We start from the raw sequence: 23,423 nt of genomic DNA, 5'->3' as shown, positions 1-23,423 counted from the left end.
ATTTTAATAGGTAAAGAATTATATTTGTTTCCCATTAAACACAGATATTTGTAACACAATTAAAGTATTATAAGTTCCTTGTAGCATCACAGAAGTAGTGTTGCAAGGGGGACTCCAAGGTAATTTCTTCTGTTTTACGTACACACCGCAGGATCTGCCAGTGGGATTAATGCCCAGGCCGTGTGTTACATTGCTTACTAATGTGATAGCTTGTTTTTTCCCCCTTTTTTTAGAGAACAGAGGCAATTAATAGCATCCCCTTGCCCTGAAAAGTATAGTATGTGGGACAGCATTGCTCCCATTCGGTATCATGGATGACCTGGACTTCAACTGTGGTCTTGTGCTGTCTAAGAACATACTGTATACTATGTTGATACCACTTTCAGTTTAGTAAAATTTTGAATTTGGAAATTTAACATTTCAGTGTTCAGTTTAAAATGGATTACCAAAAATTGGCTTCTTATATGTGCACAATACTTAATTTTTCAGATTTTAGCTACTGCATCTTGTTTCTTTGAGGCAAAATTGTAATCTAGACAGTGAGTGGTATAGAATTCATAGTAAATCATCTTCCTATTGAGCTGTGCTCCTTAAATTCTGCTTGATAGTTCTGTGAGTGTGATAATGAATCTTCACTTTTTATGTTTATAGCTGAATGCATATGCTCAACAATGTTTGCACTTATTTTCATAGCATATGAAACATTTTATTACATCACTGCCAAATGATATTGCTTTTCCATTTCCCCACCTAGGCATTCAAAAAGGCCAGAGAGAGTAGAGGGGGGTTCCAATGCTTCTTTTAGGTTCTCTCAGGACGGACTAAGCTCTTGCCTTTTATCACTCTACTCAGATTCCTTTTTTGATAAGCAGTACAATCGGCTCTTCTTTTCCATGGATTACCATCTGTGGATTGTAGTATCTGTGGATGGCCCTGCCAATTCTCCTCAGGGACAGTGCATGCATGCAACTGCACCAGCATGGTTGAATGCATGTTGCTTGCCATTGAGGAGAATGGGATTTGAGGTCTCGCAGAGTTTGGCATCTGTGGGGGAGTCTGGAACGGAACTCCCATAGATACGAAGGACCTACTGTATAGTACTTACATTGACACATGGATAAGTTGACCCAGGTCAATTTTTGGACTAAAATTTCTAGACTCATGAGTATATACAATATTCAAGGAAGAAAGCAAGTTTAAATAATGGTTATTATTGACTAATGAAAAAATTAAGAGGGTGAAGGGGAATGGCATTTTTACTCTTAAATTACAAAACCACAAAACTGAATGATTTATTTAGGAAAATCTGAAGAATGTTAATAAAATGAATAGAAAGGACATTAATCTAGATTTAATATTAAGCCTGTGGCAATGTAATGATGTGGTTTCAGACACATCTGGTCTTAATGTGCACAAGAACTTGTTGCTCTTCTCACTCCCAAGCTGAAGTAGCTCCTTCTGCTGTGTCAGAAACTGCTTCTGAAGCTGTGCCAATTTGAACAAGTGGATACTGCCAAGAAAGGACTCAGATACTGTGCTTTTGTACACATAGCGCACAGTGTGGGACAAAATACATTTTGAATTCTGACTTGCAGAAGGAAATCGTCATTACATATGAGAAGCACATGAAAGTGTAGATCCAACTCACAAACCCATTGGTGTAAGTAGTCCCCATGTCTGGTTTTTTTTTTTTTTTTTTTTTTTTTGGTGTTCCCATGAATATAAGAAGAGAAATCTGAAAATCAGAAAATGATTTAATTACAGAATCATAATTTTGTGATCTTATTGATTGGCTGCTTTAGACGGCAGGGGCTCCTGCTTCTAGCTATAAATAAGATGTCTTGCAGACTTCATTGTGTGATTGGGCTTCTGTGTGATCTTTTACCCCAGTTTCTGTATATTTATTTGTTTCCTCTTCCCTTCTAAAAGGTGAGCAACCTGAAGAAAATATTAAAAGGAATTTTGGATTACAACCATGAGGTAAGGTGCAGTAAGTTGATGTTGTCTGTTACATTCTACTTCATTGTAATTTCTTTTGTTCTATTGCACAGTATGAACAAGGCCCAGATTTTTAGGCCAACAAACTGATTTATAAAGATTTTAGATACTCTACTCTTAATTTATAATATTGTAGAAAGGGAATCTCTCCCCAAATGTGCTTTCTCCATTGTTTATAAAGTCCTGGTGAGCTTTGTTGGCAGGCTTTTTTTGTTTTTGAACAGCTTCATTCATCACATAATTTCCTCATCAGATCAATTTTGTTTATAGTCTTAACACTTCTGGGAAATCTCTTAATAATTAATATGTGGGTTTAGTTAGCTTTGGTGATGACTGTGGCCAGGATCCAGTAGTGTAATCCCACTGGATCTTGCTAGCTTCTCCAGAATCATCCATCTGGGAATGGCATGATTAGTAACTGTGTCTACTACCTACTTCAGTGAGAGAGGGAAGGATCAGAGGTCAACCCCCAGCTGAAAGATTAAATGGATTGCAGAATAAAATGTGCAAGCAGGTGATGGTTTATCTGTTCCTGCCTTCTGTTCCACCATAGATAAACACCACCCTTTACCATTCACTTGGAGTTTGGTGGCTTAATCCTATTGCTGTCTATGTGTCCACTCAAGCAACCCCACCCCAAAATTCTGACCACTGGCCATTCTAGCTGCAGATAATGGGAGCTAAAGTCTAGAGGGCTACCCATTCCTTACCATTGGTCTACTTTGGATCTTAAACTTAGAAACTTGCCAGATATTGGCAATGTGTACTCATTAAACTGTATCCAGTATCTGCATTTTGGTTTCACTGTTATCTTGGTCTTTGCAGATTTTGGGGCAGCAAATAAATGATTTTATCCTTCCTGATGTCAACTTAATTGGGGAGCACTCAGATGCTGCTGAGCTTGGAAGAATGCTTCAGCTTATTTTGGGCTGTGCTGTAAACTGCGAACAAAAACAAGGTAAACTCAGCTTTAATTTAAAGGATTCATTCAGGCTGGACAAATAGAATATTGAGATCATCTTGACATGAGTAGATGCAACATTGCTTTTCAAGTGTCTTTGAGAGTGTTGCCTGGAAATCAGCAAGGCTCTTTGTATCAACTATTTTAGTGGGATACAACCTTTGCTATCTTAAAAGGTGTCCTTATTTTTAGGATATTTATTTTACAGACACTGAAAAATAAATGTAAAATAGGGCAAAACAACAACAATAATATATGGGAGTTCATCCTCCCTCTGCCCTTTGAGGTAACACCAGGAAGACTGGAGGTCCATATTTGTTATCTGGCTGTCATAAGAGATTAGATGTGGATGACTAAACTGAGAGTCAAAGTAACAAGATGGTAGACCTCTTAGTAGAAAGGCTGACATGTGTTTGGGAGTATAGTTGCTCTGAAGTTGAATGCTCACTGAAGGATTAAGCAGCTTGTAAGTGCTTTGGATCCAGCTCTGCACACAGATGATTGAGGTGACAGTCAGGAGTACTTTTGCCCAACTTTATATAATTCATGAGCTGTGTCCCTTCCTTTACAAGTGACCATAGTGGACCATGTCATAATCACATCATGTTTAGATTACAGTAACATGCATTCAAAACATAGCAGCCACATTTGTGTCTATATGTATCTTGCAGAGTATATTGTGCTAGTCTTGGTATCCTTTTCGGTTTCTAATTCCAGTTCACAGTAGTACTTTTTTGAGTAAAACTCAAAATGTTTTAAAGGCAGAGTAGCTGAGAGTTGGCTTTCTCTCATATGAACCTGCCCAAAGTATTCATTGGCCTGTTACAGACAGCCAAAATAAAGCTGCTTCGAGTCACAGTGGAGGTATGGTGTTTCAATGATGCATGCATTCCAAGAGTCCAGAAGTCGCACCAAAGCCACGCTCCAGCCCTAAGGACTGGAGCATGGCTTTGGTGTGGCTTCTGGACTCTTAGGACTCATGCATCATTGAAACACCATGCCTCCACTGTGACTCGAAGCAGCTTTATTTTGGCTGTCTGTAACAGGCCATTATTTTCTATGGAGGTGAGTTTAGTGGCGATCATATTCAGAGCTTTTTTATGTGACAGCAGAAAGTTGTGGAACTTTCTTCCATGGAGGGCTAGGGTGACTCCCTCATTATTGGTTTTGATCAGGAAGAACCAATGAGAAAAGACTGTATAAACTACATTACCCTTTAATTCTCCTCTATTTGGCTACCTTTGGTGTAAAATACCCTAGAGAATAGTTTTACCACTACACCACACCAGCATGGTGTGATGGCTTGAGCATTGGACTGCAACTCTAGAGACCAGAGTTTGAATCCCTGCTTGGGCATGGAAACCTACTAGGTGACTTTGGACAAGTCACACAATTCAGAAAACCCTGTGATAGGGTCAACTTATGATCACCATAAGCGAAAAATGACTTGATAGACACAGAACAATGTATAATATCTAATTTGGCCCAGAGATTTTGGATTTTTTTTAAATGTTAAACATTTGTTTGAGTTGTTTCTCTATTCTTTCTTTTAATTCTGAAGAATCTAATACAGCTCAAACATCTGAATTAATACAAATTACATTAGATACTGAAAAGTCCAATCTCAAAACTAATAAACACTTAGGGAACCACACTGTTACCCAACTGACTGACAATCCTCCTCAAAATATCATCTCAAGCCTTTCAACAGACCAACTAGTAGAAATGGATCTAGCACCTATAAAACACCCTATAAATAAACTATCTTATGCAACAAAAGATATAAACTTAAAAGGAAAAAAGGAACATCAGTATATCCTTAGTCAGTACCAAATTGTTTTGTCAAATTTCCCTAAACCCTTTGGTATACTATCACAGGCTAGACGCAAACACCATTTACTAACAGTCTTGGAAAAAATATGCCCAAATCAAATTACTGTCAATAATATCCTACAGGTTACCTATTTTTTATTTCAATAATTGTTGTGCACGTGCCCTGATCACATTTAGCGAAATTAAATTTGTCACCCTAATATGCAAATGTAAAACTTTACTTTTAAGGGAAGGTATTTTTGTTTCCAGATACTTTACGAACACAGCTCCTCCTCAGCCATTGATAGTACATATACCGACTGCATCTACTATTCTTCCAAACAAAACCCGGAATATAAAAGACCAAACTAAGACTGAATCTGGAAAACGTGATTCAAATAAATCTAACAACGAGAAAGATAGTATACCTTTTAATGCTATTGAATCATCTCACCTTTCAAGTCTTGCAATTACCAAAGAGGAAGAGGAGCTAATTGAATCATTTTCAGGTCTATCCCAGACTACACAAACAGAAATAATAACTAGACTGGAAAAACTAAAGCAATATCTTTTAAATGTGTGCTCAATAAAAGAGCCCCCCTTTGAAATCTGTGAGAAGAAAGATAATAGAAAGACAATTACAGCAGAGATAAACCTACTAACTTGAACTGAAATGAGATATTTGGACAACTTTGAGAATGGCTTATTACATACTAATAGGACCTTTTAAAAAGTAGCATCCAAAACAAAAGGCCTGGTAAGGTCAAATGTGAGCTGTATCCACCCAACCTTTGAAATCATTGAAGAAATATCAGTTGACAAAAGTGCCAATAATAGTAATGTTTGTCTAACTAAAGCAACTAATAACAATATTAAAACTGATTCAGATGTTCCAGACACACAAATGGTTTTTCCAACTACAACCCAATCTAGTCCCTTTTATACTGTGAGATCAAACATATGACAACTAAAGGAAATGAAATCAAAAAATTTAAAACTTCTGTCTTGGAACATTATGGGCTGGGGAAGACACACCTGTGACCCTTCATTTGTGAATTATGTATCCAAATTTGATATAATACTACTACAAGAAACATGGTTGAGGGAAAGCTCTTTTAATTCAAATGGTATTTTAAGTGGCTTACATAATTAGACTGTTTTCACACTCTGTGATCCATAGCCTTGATCTGGAATATTGTTGCTTCCCTCTCCAGCTTCACCTCTGGCCCCCATTTCTTTTTAGATGATTGTGGCTGATACTATAGCTTTCATGTCATTCATTCCCTCATGTATTGTATTGTGGGTGTGTGGCTCATTGTCTGGCTTGTGCTTATGATTCTGTAGAATAGTCATGATAGTGTTAATGTGGTATCAAACTGCTTTAATTCTGCAGTGTGGATACACCCTAAGAGACCTTAACTTTGTAGCTCATTTTGGCTAAAAAATGGCTGTAGGCAGTGTTACTATTGTATTTAATGGGACTTGAGCATACACAGATTTCGATATCCACGGGGAGTCCTGGAACCAAACCCCAGGAGATACCAAAGTCCCACTGAACAGACTTTTCTTCCTGTACCGACTTTTCTTTTGTTGTTGTTGGTTCGACTGATTTTGTAACGTTGCACTTCAGTCTGTTTTGGAACTAGTCCTCAAAATCATGACAGCACTCCTGTTGTAGGTAAGGAAATGTGAAAATTACTGCAGCCGGCACTAATTTGGTAGAGAATCTTGTGAGTTCTGGAGCTGCTTTTACTTTCAAATGTTTTTTTAAAGTATTCAAAACCTGTTTTTCTCTGTTAAAAGAATAAGTGCTTAACCACATGATAGACACATTCTTTCCAGATTTGGGATGTGCAAAGATCTTTTCCATCTCAGCAATACTCCACTGTTCAGGGCTGTTTTCCAACACTGTATATTATTTATTCACTTGCTTTCACATTTACTCACTTGCTTCAGGAAGCTTCTGCCTAGTTAGCGTCTATTCCTTTATCCTTTCCCCCCCATAAACTTCAGTGTAAAGAGAGGTGATCTTTACTAAGAAAGTATGAATTTCAGTCAAAGTGGCTCCAGTTCTCTCAAAATTAAACCGTGTTTATCTAATGTAGCAAGGTTCTCATTCTTGTATTTGATATATGCATTTATCAAGCTGAGAGCCAGCATGGTGTAGCGGTTTGAGTGTTATACAACAACTCTGTAGACTTGGGTACTATTCCCTGCTCAGCCATGAAACCCACTGAGTGACCTTGGGCAAGTCACATGCTCTCAGCACCAGGGGAAGCAATAGCAAACCTCTGAACAAATCTTCCCAAAAAAACCCCATGATAGGTTTGTCTTAGGGTTGCCATAAGTCAGAAATGACTTGAAGGCACACAACAACAAGAACAACAAGAACAATTTATCAAGCTACTAGTGCTGAATCAGGGATAGTACCACATTGTGTCATGGGGAAGTCACTTCGGTTGGTATGCCGAAGTACATATTTTTTACATAGCTTTGGACTTATTTACAATTGGAAAGAAAAGTACTCCATTAATATATAAAAGTGAATGTTTTCATGTTTTGAGAAGTTCGGACTGTTTATCTTTTGGAAGCAACTGTGAATGATTGCTTGCTAAAAATGTCTGTTACAGAGTATATCCAGACCATCATGATGATGGAAGAGTCTGTTCAACATGTTGTCATGACAGCAATTCAGGAGGTAAGGAGTTGGGGAAGGGCATATTGAAGAAATATAGCATTCATTGCAATTGCTTCTTTCATTTTACCAGAAAGAAACAATTCGCATAAAAGATTTGGAATGTGATACAAGACAATTTTGTTGCTCTCTGGCTAGGCAGAATAGCAGTTTTAAAGCACAGGACAGAGATTTAATCAAAGAATCCACTTTTCTTTAAATCTAGAAGATTAAAACTTCTGGATATGATACTAGGTTCCCTTCTTGTCATTCCTTCCCTGTGGTTCCCACAATACTTCAGAATTATTGACTAGTTAGCAGTAGAGGGCTTAATTATAGACCTTAATTCCATTAAAGACTGCAGCTGAAGTGAGTCTTACCAACCTTATACACGCTTAGTGGAAGTAAACCCCATTGAACGCAGTGGGGTAAAAAATAATGATTATACTGTTTCATTGAAATAAGCAGGCAAATGAGAGGACCAGTACAAATTGAGTTAAGTACTTTTAATTCCCATGAAATTAAGTAGGAGGTTAAACATATGCTCAGTCTCTTTTGGTGACATTAATAGGACTGAAAAGTGCTCACATTTGGCTGTCTCAGATCCCAGTTTTTATGGTGTTTAGCAGCCTAATACATTGATCCTGTTGAGGCAGGATGGTGGTGGAGGGGAGAGAGAGGAAGGTGGTGTAAAACCGTTAGTGTCCTGTTAAGATGACTGTTAGGCACATCTGAGAAAGATACAATCGTTTCTTTTAAGACATAATTTTAGACCCTTCTTTTGCAGGTATGTTAAATAAAAGTTTATTTGAATACTGATTATTCAAATTGGTCTTTTCAGTTGAAGTTTAGGAGACACTGGAAAAGGAACCTCATTTGTCATTTCTCTACACCATTTTGGTAGTTCCTTATAGCTGAAACAGATTTCATGACTGTTTGGTTAGTGCTGCACAGGTTTTACTGGGAAGGCCAGGTAATTTAATGTATATTTTGCAAGCCTTAAATCAAATGATTCCATAGAAAACACCCAGGTTCTCCCTTTTCTTCTTATTTACTTTCATTTATATCTTGCTTTTTTTCTCAACTGGAACTCAAAGTGGCTCTCATTAAATTAACCATCAGAGCCCCACTTTGTATCCCTAGAGAACAATGTGAACCTTAGTACATTGTTACGTAGCACACAGAGATGACGGCAAAGACTCCAGGTATGCTCTTGCACTGGAGCCTTCAGAGCGTCTGAAACATTCCTTTCCGGCAGTTAGCTAGAAATTGAAAAATAGAGATGTCATGTAGCATTTAATACATAGCAGGAATGGGCAACAGTTGGGGGTTAGAGGGTTGCATTGCATCTGCTGGGACCTTCAAGGGTGCAACCGCCCCACACCCCATCTTGCCTTGTTTTTGGCCCAGCGAGAGCCATTTTAGGCTTAGGAGAGGTATTTTTTTTTCCAACTGAAAGGTGGCGATTTGAGTCACTTCTTGTTGAAAAAAGTGGTTTTGCCTGGGCCTAAAGTGGTCTGAGGAGGGCAAAAACATAGCACGATATCTCCTGTGTTTGTGGCAATTTTTTTTCTGTGAGGACTTAGGGGCCACAAAAACAGGCCTGGGGGCCACCTGCAGACTGTAGTCCACACTTTCCCCACCCGTGCTATATGGCAATAGTATCTACCACTGTCCTTTCCCATCTTTCTTTAATGCCTGTGTATTTACAAGTAAGTTCTAATCAGGAAAGACCTTTTATGATGCCAGTAGAAATCTTCCTGTTTGCAAGCTGTTCCTCTGTTTATTGCTTCTTCTCACTCCAGACCAAGGAATTAATTACACAGCTTCTGATTTGTGTCTTTGTCTACCTGATTTGACCTAACAATGTTTTTTTCTTGTAGAGGAGAGTTTAATATCTAATTAGTTTCTTTTGTTCCTCCGTGTTATTTTTGCCATTAAAAAATGTAAGAAACTATGAGAAAAAGCAGTAACTAAAGTTTTTTTAAAATGTTAAAAATCATGAAAAATAAGGTTATGTGAAATGCTTGAGACCAGAAATGTTCCGTATTTTGGATTTTTAAATTTATTTTGGAATATCTATTTGCATATACATAATCAGGCTGGAGAGAGACTGAGGATCTGTGAAATGGCGGGAATACAAGCATAGTACATGGCACAAATCTGCGCTTTCTGCCATTTCACAGATGTTCTCATCTCTCTCCAGCCTCACAAATACAGTACAGGTACATAGTTCAACAAGTTTTGGATTTTGGAGTTTTTTAAATGTTGGAATTTTAGATAAGGGATACTCAGCCTGTAATAAAAGCTTCCTCTGAAAGAGAAACTGGCATTGAGGTAACCTACAGCAGTTATGATCCTGTTTTCACTCCAGAACACAGGAATCAAGCCAATAATTATACTTGCAGGAAGGGAAGCAGACAACTTAACAGCATAACACCCTGAAAAGTTATGATAGCTCTTTGCCCGTCTATGCTATAGAGGTTGGTTCTGCATTTGAATTTTGTCAGGGGGGAAAATCATCACAAATGAGGCCCTGGGGACATGATAGTATTAATAGTATTAGTATTAGATAAATACTAAATAATAGTATTAGAGCCCTGGTGAAAGGCGAGTAAGGAATACAATAATAATAGAATTAGAATTGGAAAGTATCTCAGAGGTCTTTGAATCCAGTGTCCTGCTAATGCTGGACTCTATTCACATCCTATAGCATATTTATACAGAAAACAGTAGGCTATAACAATGATATAATGTGCATTCTCTGTAAAAGCTGAGTAGTCAAAGGATGGCAATCATAGAAAAAAGAATATAACATGGAAACATTTTAGGTGCTATGAAACTACTGTAATCTTGATATTGCAGAGAGCATTCTTGAATAATGACTCAGTAAGCAGCTTCTCTCTCTCCTTGGCTTTTGTCCAGCGGGAGAGTGAGACATGCAAGGGTGAAGAAAAACTAGTGTCTTATATCTTCTGTGCTTCTCGCTTCATAGCACTTGGGGTTCTTCTACATTTTGGCTGGGAAAGAAAGATTCTGAAACACATTTAATGGTGGGAAAAGTGTGTTATGGAACAGTGAAAGTGCTTTTCAATATTTTGCTTTTAAAGTACTGTTCTTCTATTTTGTGTTCAAGGTTGTCATCCTCAGTGGTACAATTCAAAAACATTAAAACAGTGGGAAGCAGGAAGTTTAGAAAATGCCCTACTTTTTGAGGGACATGAAACAGGCAGCATGAGTTGCAGCTCCTGACAAAGTGCAGTAAACCTAACAAAGGTGCTGGGAGATTTATTCAATCATAAACATATCAGGAGATGAGAAAAGCTCATTGTTTGGGATGAAAGAATTGATATTCATGAAACTGGCCAGGCATAACATATTTTTTAAATTGCTTCCATTATGTAGTGAAAAAAAAGACTAGTGAATGATGTGACTGTCTTGAGTCTTGTGCAAGGAGAAAGGTGGGAAATAAATTAAAGCAGGCAAGAAAGAACAGCTACCGATAGTCCGTGGAGGAGTGTCTCATACAAAATTTCTTGTATTACTGACTAGAATAAATATAGGCTAGAAATCTTGGTGTTATTTAGACATCAATTACTGGAAAATAAGATAATAGGTAATCTCAATAATAGCACTACAAATTAGGAAAGTGTTCTTCATGTCATTGGCACACTGTATTCTGAATAGTTTTGAGATACACATTTGTTCAATAACCTTGGACAAGAAAGTTTGAAGGGGAGTTCATATACTCTTAGGCAAATATACACACGATAAGAGGGTAAAGTATACATGATATCTTAGAATCAGCCACTGTTTGAGTTCTGTTTCTCTTTTACTTGTGCAGAATCAAGTGTAAAGGCATTTTGCACAATATATGGGCAGAATTTCACACTTCACATCTTCCCGGCCTGTGTCTTTCACGTTATCTTTCATTTTTGGAGTCATTGCTTTTTTAAAAATGTACCGTATATGTCATCACATTTGTACACTCATTCACCAATATATGTTATAAGTTACCAACTTGTGTTTGCTAACAACCTGGCAGCCTCGTTTTCCAAAAGTTTAAAAATGTGTCTTCTTATGATCTTGTCCCCTAAGGTTCTATTCACTTTTGATCAGCACACTACATAAATTCAGGAATGCATATAAGTACATACAGATTCTGATTTACTTACAGAAATTTAGCATTGATTATTTTTAATACACACACACTTTTGAACATTCAGTGTACAGAGAAGGATGTGTATATGGGAAAATATACAAAGTTGGTTATGGAATAGCAAGGGACTAAAAAGTGACATGAATGCAAGAAGAATGTTGAGAGTTTCTAGCATTAAAAATAGAGGTGTCACCCCCCCCTCCACCTTCCACAGCTCCCCAGAAATGTATGCAAAAGATTGCCTGTACGTGTGGAGTCAACTAGCAAATGTAAGTTACTTTCTTGATTGATTAGTTATGCCTTTTTTTTTTTTTTGGTATACATGAATTTGCCCTAAGCTTCCTTGTATTTTAGATTGCCCTGTTTCATAAACGAATACAAATAAACCTTTTGCTTTCTCTAATCCAGTGTAATCTAATTGCAGTTGATGAGTAAAGAATCTCCAGTCTCTGCTGGAAATGATGCTTACGTTGATCTTGATCGTCAGGTATCTAACACCAGATGTTTCTTCTTCCTTTCATTAGTGGAGCTCAGTGGGCAGTTTTCCTAAACAATTGTAAAATTGAACTAGAGCTTTTTTTTTCCTTTGCATTTTCACATTCATATCTTTAGAGTATTGGGAAACTTCAGTGTAAGCAGCAAACAAATTTAAGTGCATCATTCTTACTGGCTTGTAAACTTGCATGCAAACTATAAAGGGTTCAAAGGTCTGCCAATTAGAAAGTAGCATCAACAAATTACTACACCATTTCTAGCAACCTTGTCTGTGTTATACAGCTTTTTGGTACTTTAAACCTGATTTCCAAAGTTGTGGCCAAAGTGCAGCATGTCTGCTTTCTAATGCTAAATACAAAGAGCCAGTTTAAAAAAAAAGGGCAAGGGTGGAAATGCAGACATAGTAAAACTGAGAAAAATATTACATTTTAAAAGCAGTATTTCTTCATACTGATCCAGTCAATTTTCTGAGTTCACCTGTTGCACTTTCCCCTTCTCTCCCAGCTGAACAAGCAAGTTGGCTCTGTCAAAAGCTATTAACGCCCTGTAAGCTAGCAAGCTTCAACAAGTGTGTCTCATAAAATGTGTGTAAATGTACACTTGCTTGTTATAAAGAAATGTAGCTCGTGTTGCTTAATAAACATGTTTACATAGAATTGAGTATGATAGTCTAGTGGTAAATTTGTATCTAGGCTATGTCTTTTGGTTAATATTTCAGTCCTTAATTTTGGAATAGACCTTCCTCACAAATACAAATATTATTTTATACCTGAAAAGAAAGGGCATTTGCACCTAAATATTGTATGCCTTTTTTCCCTGAGTGAGAGAAATAAATCAAACCAGTTACGACATTGGGGAAATGGAACTACCCTGAATTTTTAAATTATTTTTGTAATTTGTTTAATGTGACAGAAGTATTTTCTCAGCCATCACACTTATCCAGCTTTAGGATGCAATGTATCAGTACTCATTGTGACAGTCATTACCCATTCTCAGGTCATTTTTGCTGATGGCTCCTACAGTAAATGATGCTCCTTTATGTATATACAAATTTTGACAATCCACACTCATTTGGGGAGAAGCTGGTAGTTTGGTGGTAGTCAACGTGCCAGTTTCAGTTTTCTGTTTCTTCATGTAAAAAGGAATCGGGTACCAGGTAATAGAGAAGATCACTTTCCTGAAACACTAAGGAGCTGTCACTGTTAGAGGAACCTTATTGAGCCAGATAGATGGGTAATACAACTTGGATTAAAGCAGTTGTCTCTGCCCCTAAAAATAATTAGCATAGTATTATCCCTAGTTGGAATAGAGCCATGCAGTTTGGCAGGTTTTACCTTTGTTGTGTGTTCCTTGTGTTTCATTTCCCAGTCTTTTGTGTTGTTGGGGTTTTTTTTTTTTGGGGGGGGGGGAGGCAGTTCATTCCTTGCATTCATAAAGAAAAGTGGCTTTGAAAAACTTTGAAAAGTGTGCAAAATATTATTTCTGGTATTTACAATTTCTAGTGCTCATTTTATTATATGTAAGCTATTTCTCTTTTATATATTACATTTGTAGTTGTGCCATGGCAATAGTTGCTCTTACAGCAGCTGTGTGCTATAATCCAAAGAAGTCATTCAATTACGAGTAAGGAATGGAATGCACCTGATGGGTTCACATATTTCTCTTCAATAGTTGTCCACACCACACCTAATATTCAAATTTATCTGCAAATTCTCTGAGTCCAAATAAGGCAAATGTTTTACCTCTTTGGGACTGAGAGAATTTGCAGATAAATTATCAGTGTGCAGTTCCTTTCCTCATAGAAGAATGATTTCTTTGGATCACAGCCCAAGAAAAATTGGTTATTATATGATTTTAGTAACTGAAATTGCATTATGTTTTGAAACACAGTTGAAGAAAACAACAGAAGAATTAAATGAAGCCTTAGCAACCAAAGAAGAAATTGCTCAGAGATGTCATGAACTGGATATGCAGGTAAGAAGAGGGTTATACAGTAAACTTGAAATATGATTTGCAACTTGGTATGATGAATCTGAATGTAGAGCATAAGGTTTGTGTAGAAATTGATTTCTCGTGAAATATTCACAGTTGTAAGATTAGCATTAATATGAGCAGTAGTGCTCATTAAACAGTAGTGTAGTCTTCAGCTGAGGGCCTTCTCCCACCTGTACCACACATAGTACAATTTTCACTCAAATCTCAGTTCTCTGTCTGCCACAGTGGCCAGCAACCAAGGAAATAGAGCATAACAATAGAGGGCAGGTGGGTGGGTGAGTTAATTCTGGATCTCAGGGGCATCACATGGCCTTCATCTTCCCCTACATGATTCTGGTCTCAAGTTCTCAAATCAAGTTACCATGTCTCTGCTCTATAATTTTGGCCTCTTCCTGAACCTGAGGAAGTCACAGTTCCATCCAGTCTAACTGATCCAATGCATTGGTGCCATTCTTGACTTTTGGTCAGGCAAAGCCTGTCTGCCTCTTGACAGAGTGCGCCAGATTGTGGAGGCTGATCTTTGTATGCATTGTGCACAGGCTATGTGAGCGAAGGACATGCAGACATGTCTCTGTTCTGATGGTCATGGCTGAGTGTTATGTTCTCCATGCTGAAACTCATGATAATAGTGACAATGGATGCATCTATACACAGGTGGAGACCTCACATGGGGACTCTAGCTGGAATCATATCACCTTTCTTGAGCTTCTTTCTGTGGTCAAAGCTTTCAAAGCCTTTGAATCTCTCATTGCCAGATGTCATGTTCAGGTCACAGCAGACAACAGGACAAGTTTTGTTTTGTTTTTTAATATGAGCAAGCAAAGAGGCACTCTCTTTTGGATTCTTCTCTATCTCACCTCTGATAATTCAAATTCAAATTTTATTGCTTTTGACCAAAGGTCATTGCACAGCACAACAACACAACAATACACATAACAACATAACAATGTAAAAATGCATGTAAATTATATCTAAAATGCGAGCGTCTCGTATCAGGTACAGAATTTCTAAACAAATGAACAACAGTTGTCATTATAGGTTAAAAATTTTGTCAAATATAGTCATCACCTTTACAGTTTATGGCTATCCCTGTTATATACTTGTTCCTGATTTTTTTAGCTGCTAAGGCAAACAAAGCTACTTTCCAGGTTACATATTTATTCAGGTCCAGTAGAAGATGAAAAATCATATCCTGTGGGTTTTGACTGGCATATGTGCATTATGAAGGACATCACTGCTATTGCAGTTTACCTTCCAGAGAAGGAAAACATTCTTGTTGACATTCTCAGCAGATGACAAATGCAATCACATGAGTGGAAGAAGCTTCAACCATGGGAGCCATCCAAACGTGTTTGCCAGTCCGCACTGTTTGCCATTGTGGACAATTATCAATGTTCTCGCTACTGTGCCAAGAGGCCTTCCCAGTCAGATATGCTAGAAGATTCATTTCTTTTCATCTAGAATGGTCCTCTCCTCTACCCATTTCCTCCATTGGCTCACACTAGATGTCAGATGTGCTCTTGCCTTTTATTTGATTGGACAAAACATTTCAGAAAACCCCCTAGATTTTTTGTTTGCTATGGAACTCATAGGCAAATTTGGAAGCTTCCTTGCAGCACATTTCCAAATGGGTGGCTGCTACCATCTCGACTTTCAGAAAGCCAGAGCCTTCCTCTATCTGTTCTCATTCCACAAGGGCTTTCTCCATTTCATCTGTGTTCATGGGTTGTGTGTCCATACAGACCATTTGTTAAGCAGCTACTTGGGCTCAGCCACAAACTTTTGTAGAGCACTCAAGACTTAATGTTCAGGCTAGCGATTCTCCTACCTTTGGCTTGTCTGTTTTTCAGTCATAGCAAGCATAATCTCACCCTCCATCTAGGTGTGTATAATTTGCTAATCTCCCATGCGTGTGAGTCACAGAGATGATGATGAAGAAAAGTAGGTTGCTTACCTGTAACTATGGTTCTTCAAGTGGTCATTTGTAAACTCATGAAACCCACCTACCTCTGCTGTATTGGTATGCTTGATTTTCTTGGTTGCTGGACACTGATGGTCATGGAACTGAGGAAGTTTGATGGGAAGTGTACTAAGCATGTGTAGTTTTTTGTTTTTGTTTTTGTTTTGTTTTTTGTGGAGGAGGGCTCAGCCAAAGGCATCTAGCTCTAGAAATTTCTGAAGTCCATTGAGCAGCTCCTTTTTGGGGAGTGGAAAACTAAGGCTTTAAATTCCTATAGGTATGAATGAATAAATAAATAAAACATCTCTTCCATTTCACAACAGCCATAAAAATCCAGTTTAGATCAGGTTCTATTTCTTCCCTGATAAATTCTGCTAGAAACTGTGTGCATATACACATGCACAAGGTGAAGTACTATTTGGCCAGTGAAGGAAGCTCATACTGGCAGAGATGCATTTTAATATAACTTGTAGTTTGTATTTAGGAGTTGATACTTTCTTTTCTTCAGTTTTATTTATGGTGCCAATGTACTTTCTCAGACATACATTGTCAATTGTTGTTGCATTTTGGTAGGTTGCTGCACTGCAAGAAGAGAAGAGTAGTTTGCTAGCAGAGAACCAAATCCTGATGGAACGCTTGAATCAGTCTGATTCCATAGAAGATCCAAACAGCCCAGCTGGACGTAGACATCTGCAACTACAGTCACAGTTAGAACAACTCCAAGAGGAAACTTTTAGGTAAGAGTTCTGTAATAGATTAAAATACAAACTTTTAGGTATCCTTGTTTCTTAGATATACTCAATTCATTTCTATTGATCATTAAAGTTAATTAGATTTGTCTACCATAAAAGTAGGAGCTAAATGTGATGGGCAATTGCTAGGAATTGAATGGGCTGCATTGGCTCTCTGTGGGAATTCAAAGAACTGTAGCATACTGTCATGCTATGCTATGTCCCAAACCCTCTGTTTTTTAATGATCCCAAATGGCTCTCTTCTAGGCTCCTAGGCCTAAAAGAGTCTGGGGAGGCAAAATACAATGTGAAATTACCCCACAACACTGTTACCCAAAATCCTAGGGTCCCAGGAGGGCACCCACAAACTGAATTCAATGGGGAAATTAATTTATTGCAGTAGGGAGCAACGAGAGGGCCAGAGTAACTAGCCAGGACTTTGAGCCTAGTCTCCCCAACCTGTAACATGGAAAGAATAAGGATTTCAGTCTTTCATTGCTGTTCATATCAGAGTTCATGAAATCTTTCCCAGTTGCAAATGATTTTAGCAATAAAAATAATTGAACTCTCTCATGAAACATGACACAAATATGAAATTGACAATAATACCTATTAACTGTCGAAGAGTGCATTTACAGGTTCTTTAGAATGTCATTTCTGATACCTTGGATTTCTTCTCACCTGTTGTAGACTTGTTATGAAGCTCTGGGGTAGTCAGCTGGAAACTCACTAGTTGATATGGATCACCGAGTAGTTGTATCACTCCCCTCATCTTTTCTCACTATAAAGAACATGTGACAAAAATGCTACACTTTAATGTTATAACACACCCTCAAATTTGTATGTAATGACTGAATACATATTTCCGTGACTGTCAAACTGTGGTTCCTGTAGTCTTTGCTAGAGACAGCTGTGTAGCAAAGCATTTTAAGTTTTGACCACAGTAGTTCAAAGTTAGTTTATTGTCTGTTTTTAAACACAGCTGTTAACAAAATAGTATCGTCAAGCATAGTGCTACTTAACAGATGTGTTCTTTCTGTGTGTTCAGCTTTCAGTACCTTAATGTATGTAGTAAAAACTTAGATTTGTGATTCATGGTTAAAAGTAGCTAAATTTTTTAAATCTGTTCTCGTGTTTTATTACAGATTAGAAGCAGCAAAGGATGATTATCGAATTCGTTGTGAAGAACTAGAAAAGGAGATTGTAGAATTGCGGCAACAAAATGAAGAATTAACAAATCTGGCCGAAGAAGCTCAGACTCTAAAAGATGAGATGGATGTACTAAGGTAAACTTCTTGATTATTTAGAATGTATACCTTTTATTTCTCATAAAGATTTCATCTATGTCTTGCAATTTCTATAGTTCTATCCCTTTTTGGTTGCAGCATCACACTATCACAAAGCATCTGTCACATTATTGAGAAACATTTTTATAAGAATAATTTTCTACTAGCTACATTATTTGCTAGAAACCTCTTATACCTTATTTAAACACTGTGTAAAACATCCATAATCAACGAAGCTGTCTGTTTACATGCTATTAGGGCACTTTCCCCCTTGTCTTAAGTCTCAGTTTACTGTTTCAATCTCTCCTGTTTCCCTGGGACAAAATGATATGTGGATGTATCTTTCATAAGTCAGAAATGGCTGTTCATTTGTATCATGCACCTTTTCTACAAAATGAAGTCCCAGGAACTTTATGTTTCCTGAAGGAAACATTTGTTTTTATTTGTTTTTTGGGGGGGTGGGGGTGGGGGGGAAGCTTAGTGGTAAGAGTTCCTCGTATGGTGCTCTGTGACTTGACTTATGGTCCTATATGCATTTAATTTCCGGCTTGCATCATTATATCTAAATGTCTTCCATCAACACATGTTTGTTCAGTAACAGTGCTGGATTCAGTTTGATTAAAGCATTGTGCAAGTAGTAAATTTGTAGAACAAGCTGGGTATATTTGCAACAGGAAATTTAAGATTGCTTATAAAAGTGGGTAGCTGTCTACTTAGGGGTGAGTTGTAACGTCTGCATCTCTCTCTCTCCCTCTCTCTCTCTCTCTCTCTCTCTCTCTGTGGATATACAAGTATGATTGTTAAGGGAGTAAAATAAAATACTGACAGCAAAATATAAACAACATGAATTACAAATGAGAACAGAACGACTATTTGAAAATGGATGAGTCTGTATAAGTCTATGTATGCGGACAAAATAAAAGTGCATTTTGCAAAGGATATTTGACTGCTGAATTTCTGCAACAACCTCTTCCTCTAGACATTCCTCTGACAAAGTGTCCAAGTTAGAAGGCCAGGTGGATTCATACAAAAAGAAACTGGAAGATCTTGGGGATCTACGGAGGCAAGTGAAACTCCTAGAAGAGAAGAACACAATGTACATGCAAAACACTGTAAGCTTAGAAGAAGAGTTGAGGAAAGCCAATGCAGCCCGCAGTCAGCTGGAGACATACAAAAGACAGGTGAGCACAGAAATCAAATAACTGAATTTACCATCATTCAGAGAGCACACATGACGGTTGTCACTTTACAGTTTCCTCTGTTCCCTGTCCAGGCAAATGGGCAGAAAATTCCTTTTATGCCAATTTAACTAACTACATATATGCATAAAGACACTTTCCCAAATATACTCTTTGTGATGCAATGTTTTGAGAGCTGGCCATTTACGCTATTAAGATTTTAATTCCTAGATCTGTAAAGTGTACTTGAGTTTGTAGGTTGTAGGTTGAATTACATGAAGGTACAGTAATTTGGATACCAATTTCCTTTCCATGAATACGCTTTTCTTTATATCTCCCTGCATTATTATTACCAGTGAGTCAACAGACTTAGTAATTAGATTTGATCTGTTTAGTAATTTCAGTTAGTTAGATTGACTAACTTCACTTAGTAAATAAGTGAAAATGAAAGACAGAAATGAAAGTGATTACATAACCACATTGTCAAGATTTTACCGGTGATTTGTTATAATCATCATCATTACAGCTTGAGTATCTCTTATCCGGAATTCCAAGATCTAAAATACTCCAAAATCCAAAATTGTTCACATGGATGGCTGAGATAGTGACACCTTTGCTTTCTGGCGGTTCATTGTACACAAACTTTGTTTCATGCACAACATTATTTAAAATATTAGGTATAAAATTACCTTCAGGCAATGGGTATGAGATGTATATGAAGAATAAATGGATTTTGTGTTTAGACTTGGGTCCTATCTCCAAGACATGTATATGAAAATATTCTAAAAATGTGAAAAAAATCAAAATCCAAAACACTTTTGCTCCCAGGCATTTCGGATAAGGGGGACTCAACCTGTATATCATAATTTATACAGCAAAATAAATGTCAGTTTTAATTTAACACATGCCTTTCAGACATTGGCTTTGTTTAAGCATAACAGTGATAATTATTTATTGCAACAGGAGTGAACCCAAGTCAGTTTTTGGCTCATACAGGCCTCCTCTACTTCTCTTGATGTGAACTCCTTTTGACTAACAATAATTTAGTTGATATTTGAATCCAGATAAACCCTGGTTAGTTGAAATTATACAATTTTGGAACAGTTAGTTGTGAAACTAACTTGTTTCAACTAATCATAGTTGAGAAAAAGTCGGTTTAGATTTTCATCATACTAAATTGTAGTAAGTTGAAATCATAAATAAAAACTGTTTTATATCATTGTTTCTCATGTAACTCCAATGTAACAAAGGTTTTGCTAGTAAAGGAGTCAGGAAGGTAGGCTATGAGATTGAGATTTGTCTAGTTTTATTTATAATTATAATGATAAACCGTTGTTTATTATTATGTCTAAATAGTGCTGTTGGCTCTTGTGAATATATACATATGTTTGTTCTTGTACTGGTGATCTGTGAACCCATCTTGTTCTTTCAGGTAGTTGAACTCCAGAGTAGATTGTCTGAAGAATCCAAGAAAGCAGACAAATTAGAATTTGAGTACAAGATGCTAAAAGAAAAAGTAGACAGTCTGCAAAAAGAGAAAGATGTATGTATGTCAGTATTGCTTTTCTTGTTTTTATTTAACAGAAGTAATGTTATATCTTGAAATTGATGTTATCTGTGTGGGACGTCTGGGTGGGGACTATGGCAAGTTGAGAACTCTGCTTTGTGCTCCGTAGCAGAGATAGCTAAGCAGCAGAATAACTAGCTAGTTAGAGTTAATTAACCATCAAGAATGCCCTCCGGACAAGGAAGAGAGCATGAGATTGTCCGCAACCACACAGGATGGCTGCTTCTCGTAAGGAAACCAGTGAATCTGCACCTGTCAGAAGCAAATTTTGAGCAGTAGTGAACCCTAGGATAAATATCAAGCTCAAGCTGCTTAGTGAGCCTCTGAAAGATATTGGACCTGCAAATTCCTCATTTTCCTAATCACTGTTAATTATCTAATTTATAAATGAAGACAGTTATTCTGCTGGCAGAAAAAATAAAGCTTTGGTGAGTCAACTTCTTTCTGTAAACAAGAGTTGATTAAAGAAAAGCTTATTTACAAGATTTTTGCTAAAAGAAAGCAAAATGCTTAGCAAGAGGTGGCTTAAAGTTTTACAACCAATAGAGATGACAACTTTAAAAGATACAAGATTTCTTATTTCGTCATTGAATTTATCTTGGGAATACTGGATATAATTGAATAAAGAGGGTTCCTCCAAGAGAAAGTGGATTGTTTAAAGGCGATAAGATTTAAGAACAATGAGACAGTGGCATTGGAAGATACTGAATTTAGTCTTAAAATATCAGACATTTGCCTTTTGCTTTTAACCTGTAACTGCTGGATCCATGGAAGATTGAGCCTTATCCAGAAATTTTACAGAAGCTGTTGGAAGAGATCAGATATCTGAGAAATTAGTATTTGAAAAAGGATGATATGGAAGAATTGAAAGAAGATTGGAAAAATGAGGTTAAGGAATTTAAAGAAGCTCTGAATGCTGCTTGGGGCTGTGGTGCAAGGTGATGATGACAAAGTGGAAAGTTTAAAAAGTGAAATTGAAACCATAAGTAAAGGGAAAGAAAAATATTTTATTTTTGTTTTGGTAAACAAAGAAATGAAAATTAGTATTGAAGATCAGCCTCAGTTGATGGATGGACTGGCTTTTAAAGTTGAGCAAAAAGTTGAATGTTGACTATTGGGACGATGTTAAGATGAATATGGATGCTGTGCTGTTTCAAAATAAGTATGTTAAGGTATGGAGTAGAATTGACAAAGATCTGTTTGAATGTGAGGGACTGAATTAATTGGAGAAATTTTGGGATGGAAAAAATATTTCTCTAAGAGTGATGTTTATATCTCAGACAATAGCTGTTTTGATAATTGATGTACCACTTAAGCAATGGCAAGGGGAAGTGCCCAGGTTTGTAAGGGGTGTGTGTGTGTGGGGGGGGGGGACCAAGAGTCAGATATGAAGTGAAGAATAAGTTAAGTGTGTGTCAAAATTAGTTAAGAATTTTGGCCATAAGTCACTGATGGATCAGTGGGAAAATATATTGTTAAAGAACATGGGATCATGATTTGTAGTTTGAGAGATATGAATAAAGTCCACTCCCATATCAGCGGGCTTGCCATCTGTGGATTTAACCATCAGCAGACGGCAAGCCTCCGTTTTTCTTAATGATAGTCGGCGCATGCAGCTGCGCTAGTGGGCATACACAAATTGCACTGCCATTAAGAAAAATGGGACTTGAGCATGCATGTATTTTGGTATCTGTGAGGGTTCATAACAGATCCCCTGCAGATATGGCGGTCTGACTGCAACTGTATGCATTTATTTTTTAAAAAAACAAAACAAAAACAACTGTATGCATTTATAACTATCATAAAGAAGTCAAATGGAGCCCTGGTGGCGCAGTGGTTAAATGCCTGTACTGCAGCCATTCACTCAAAACCACAAGGTTGCGAGTTCAAGACCAGCAAAAGGGCCCAAGTTCGACTCAGGCTTGCATCCTTCCGAGGAGGTCGCTAAAATGAGTACCCAGACTGTTGGGGGCAAATTAGCTTACTTGCTAATTAGTTTACTTGCTGTTCACCGCTATGATCTTTGGAATAGCGGTATATAAATAAAAAAAAAACTTTTTATTCTTTTTTCCTTTTATTTTTTCTTTCTTTTTGTGCTCTCTTTCTTTCCTCTTTTAATTTCTGTACGCTTTATTTTATCTTTTAAAAAATTATAATAATTATTTTTTTAAAAATATGTCGTCTTTTAAAATTTGGATGAAATGTCTCTATCCTGTTATGTTTGTGCAACATACTTAGTTATCTGACTAGTTCCAAGAGTCTTTTCTGATCTTTTGAGGAAAATACAAAAGGTACCAAATTTGTCATTCATACTTACTTTTACTTACTTCTTCTCCCACTTAAAGCTTCCATGACCCAATTCTTACATTGTCTTCTGTCTCTTAAGTGTTGCAAATCTTGTTTGGTAGTTCTTTGTAGTTCATTTATCCTGTTCTTTCCTGTGGGGTTCTGTCACTTAGATGCCAGTACACATGTAACGTCAGCCTCAGGGGAAGGCAATGGCAAACTTCCTCTGAACAAATCTTGCCAAGAAATCCCTGTCATAGGTTCGCCTTAGGGACACCAGAGGTTGGAAACAATTTGAAGGCACACAACAACAATGCACAC

At 37.2% G+C, this 23,423-nt stretch overlaps 1 protein-coding gene across 1 annotated transcript in view; it reads left to right on the top strand.

Annotated features, from left to right (window-relative positions):
- Positions 1-23,423, top strand: part of HOOK3 (hook microtubule tethering protein 3) — a 73,132-nt gene that overhangs the window by 24,734 nt on the left and 24,975 nt on the right. The window contains exons 4-12 of the mRNA XM_089488661.1: positions 1,930-1,980; positions 2,824-2,956; positions 7,402-7,469; positions 12,029-12,091; positions 13,990-14,073; positions 16,628-16,791; positions 17,931-18,071; positions 19,051-19,252; positions 20,682-20,792. Coding sequence (XP_089344787.1) covers positions 1,930-1,980; positions 2,824-2,956; positions 7,402-7,469; positions 12,029-12,091; positions 13,990-14,073; positions 16,628-16,791; positions 17,931-18,071; positions 19,051-19,252; positions 20,682-20,792 — 1,017 coding nt within the window. The remainder of the gene's footprint in view (positions 1-1,929; positions 1,981-2,823; positions 2,957-7,401; positions 7,470-12,028; positions 12,092-13,989; positions 14,074-16,627; positions 16,792-17,930; positions 18,072-19,050; positions 19,253-20,681; positions 20,793-23,423) is intronic.

The sequence above is a fragment of the Sceloporus occidentalis genome, unplaced genomic scaffold, assembly GCF_023333645.1.
Source record: "Sceloporus occidentalis isolate IW3139 unplaced genomic scaffold, rSceOcc1.0.p SCAF_1, whole genome shotgun sequence".
NCBI lineage: Eukaryota > Metazoa > Chordata > Lepidosauria > Squamata > Phrynosomatidae > Sceloporus > Sceloporus occidentalis.
Note: the sequence above shows the minus strand (reverse complement) of the source record. Positions and strands in the feature narration are given on the sequence as shown.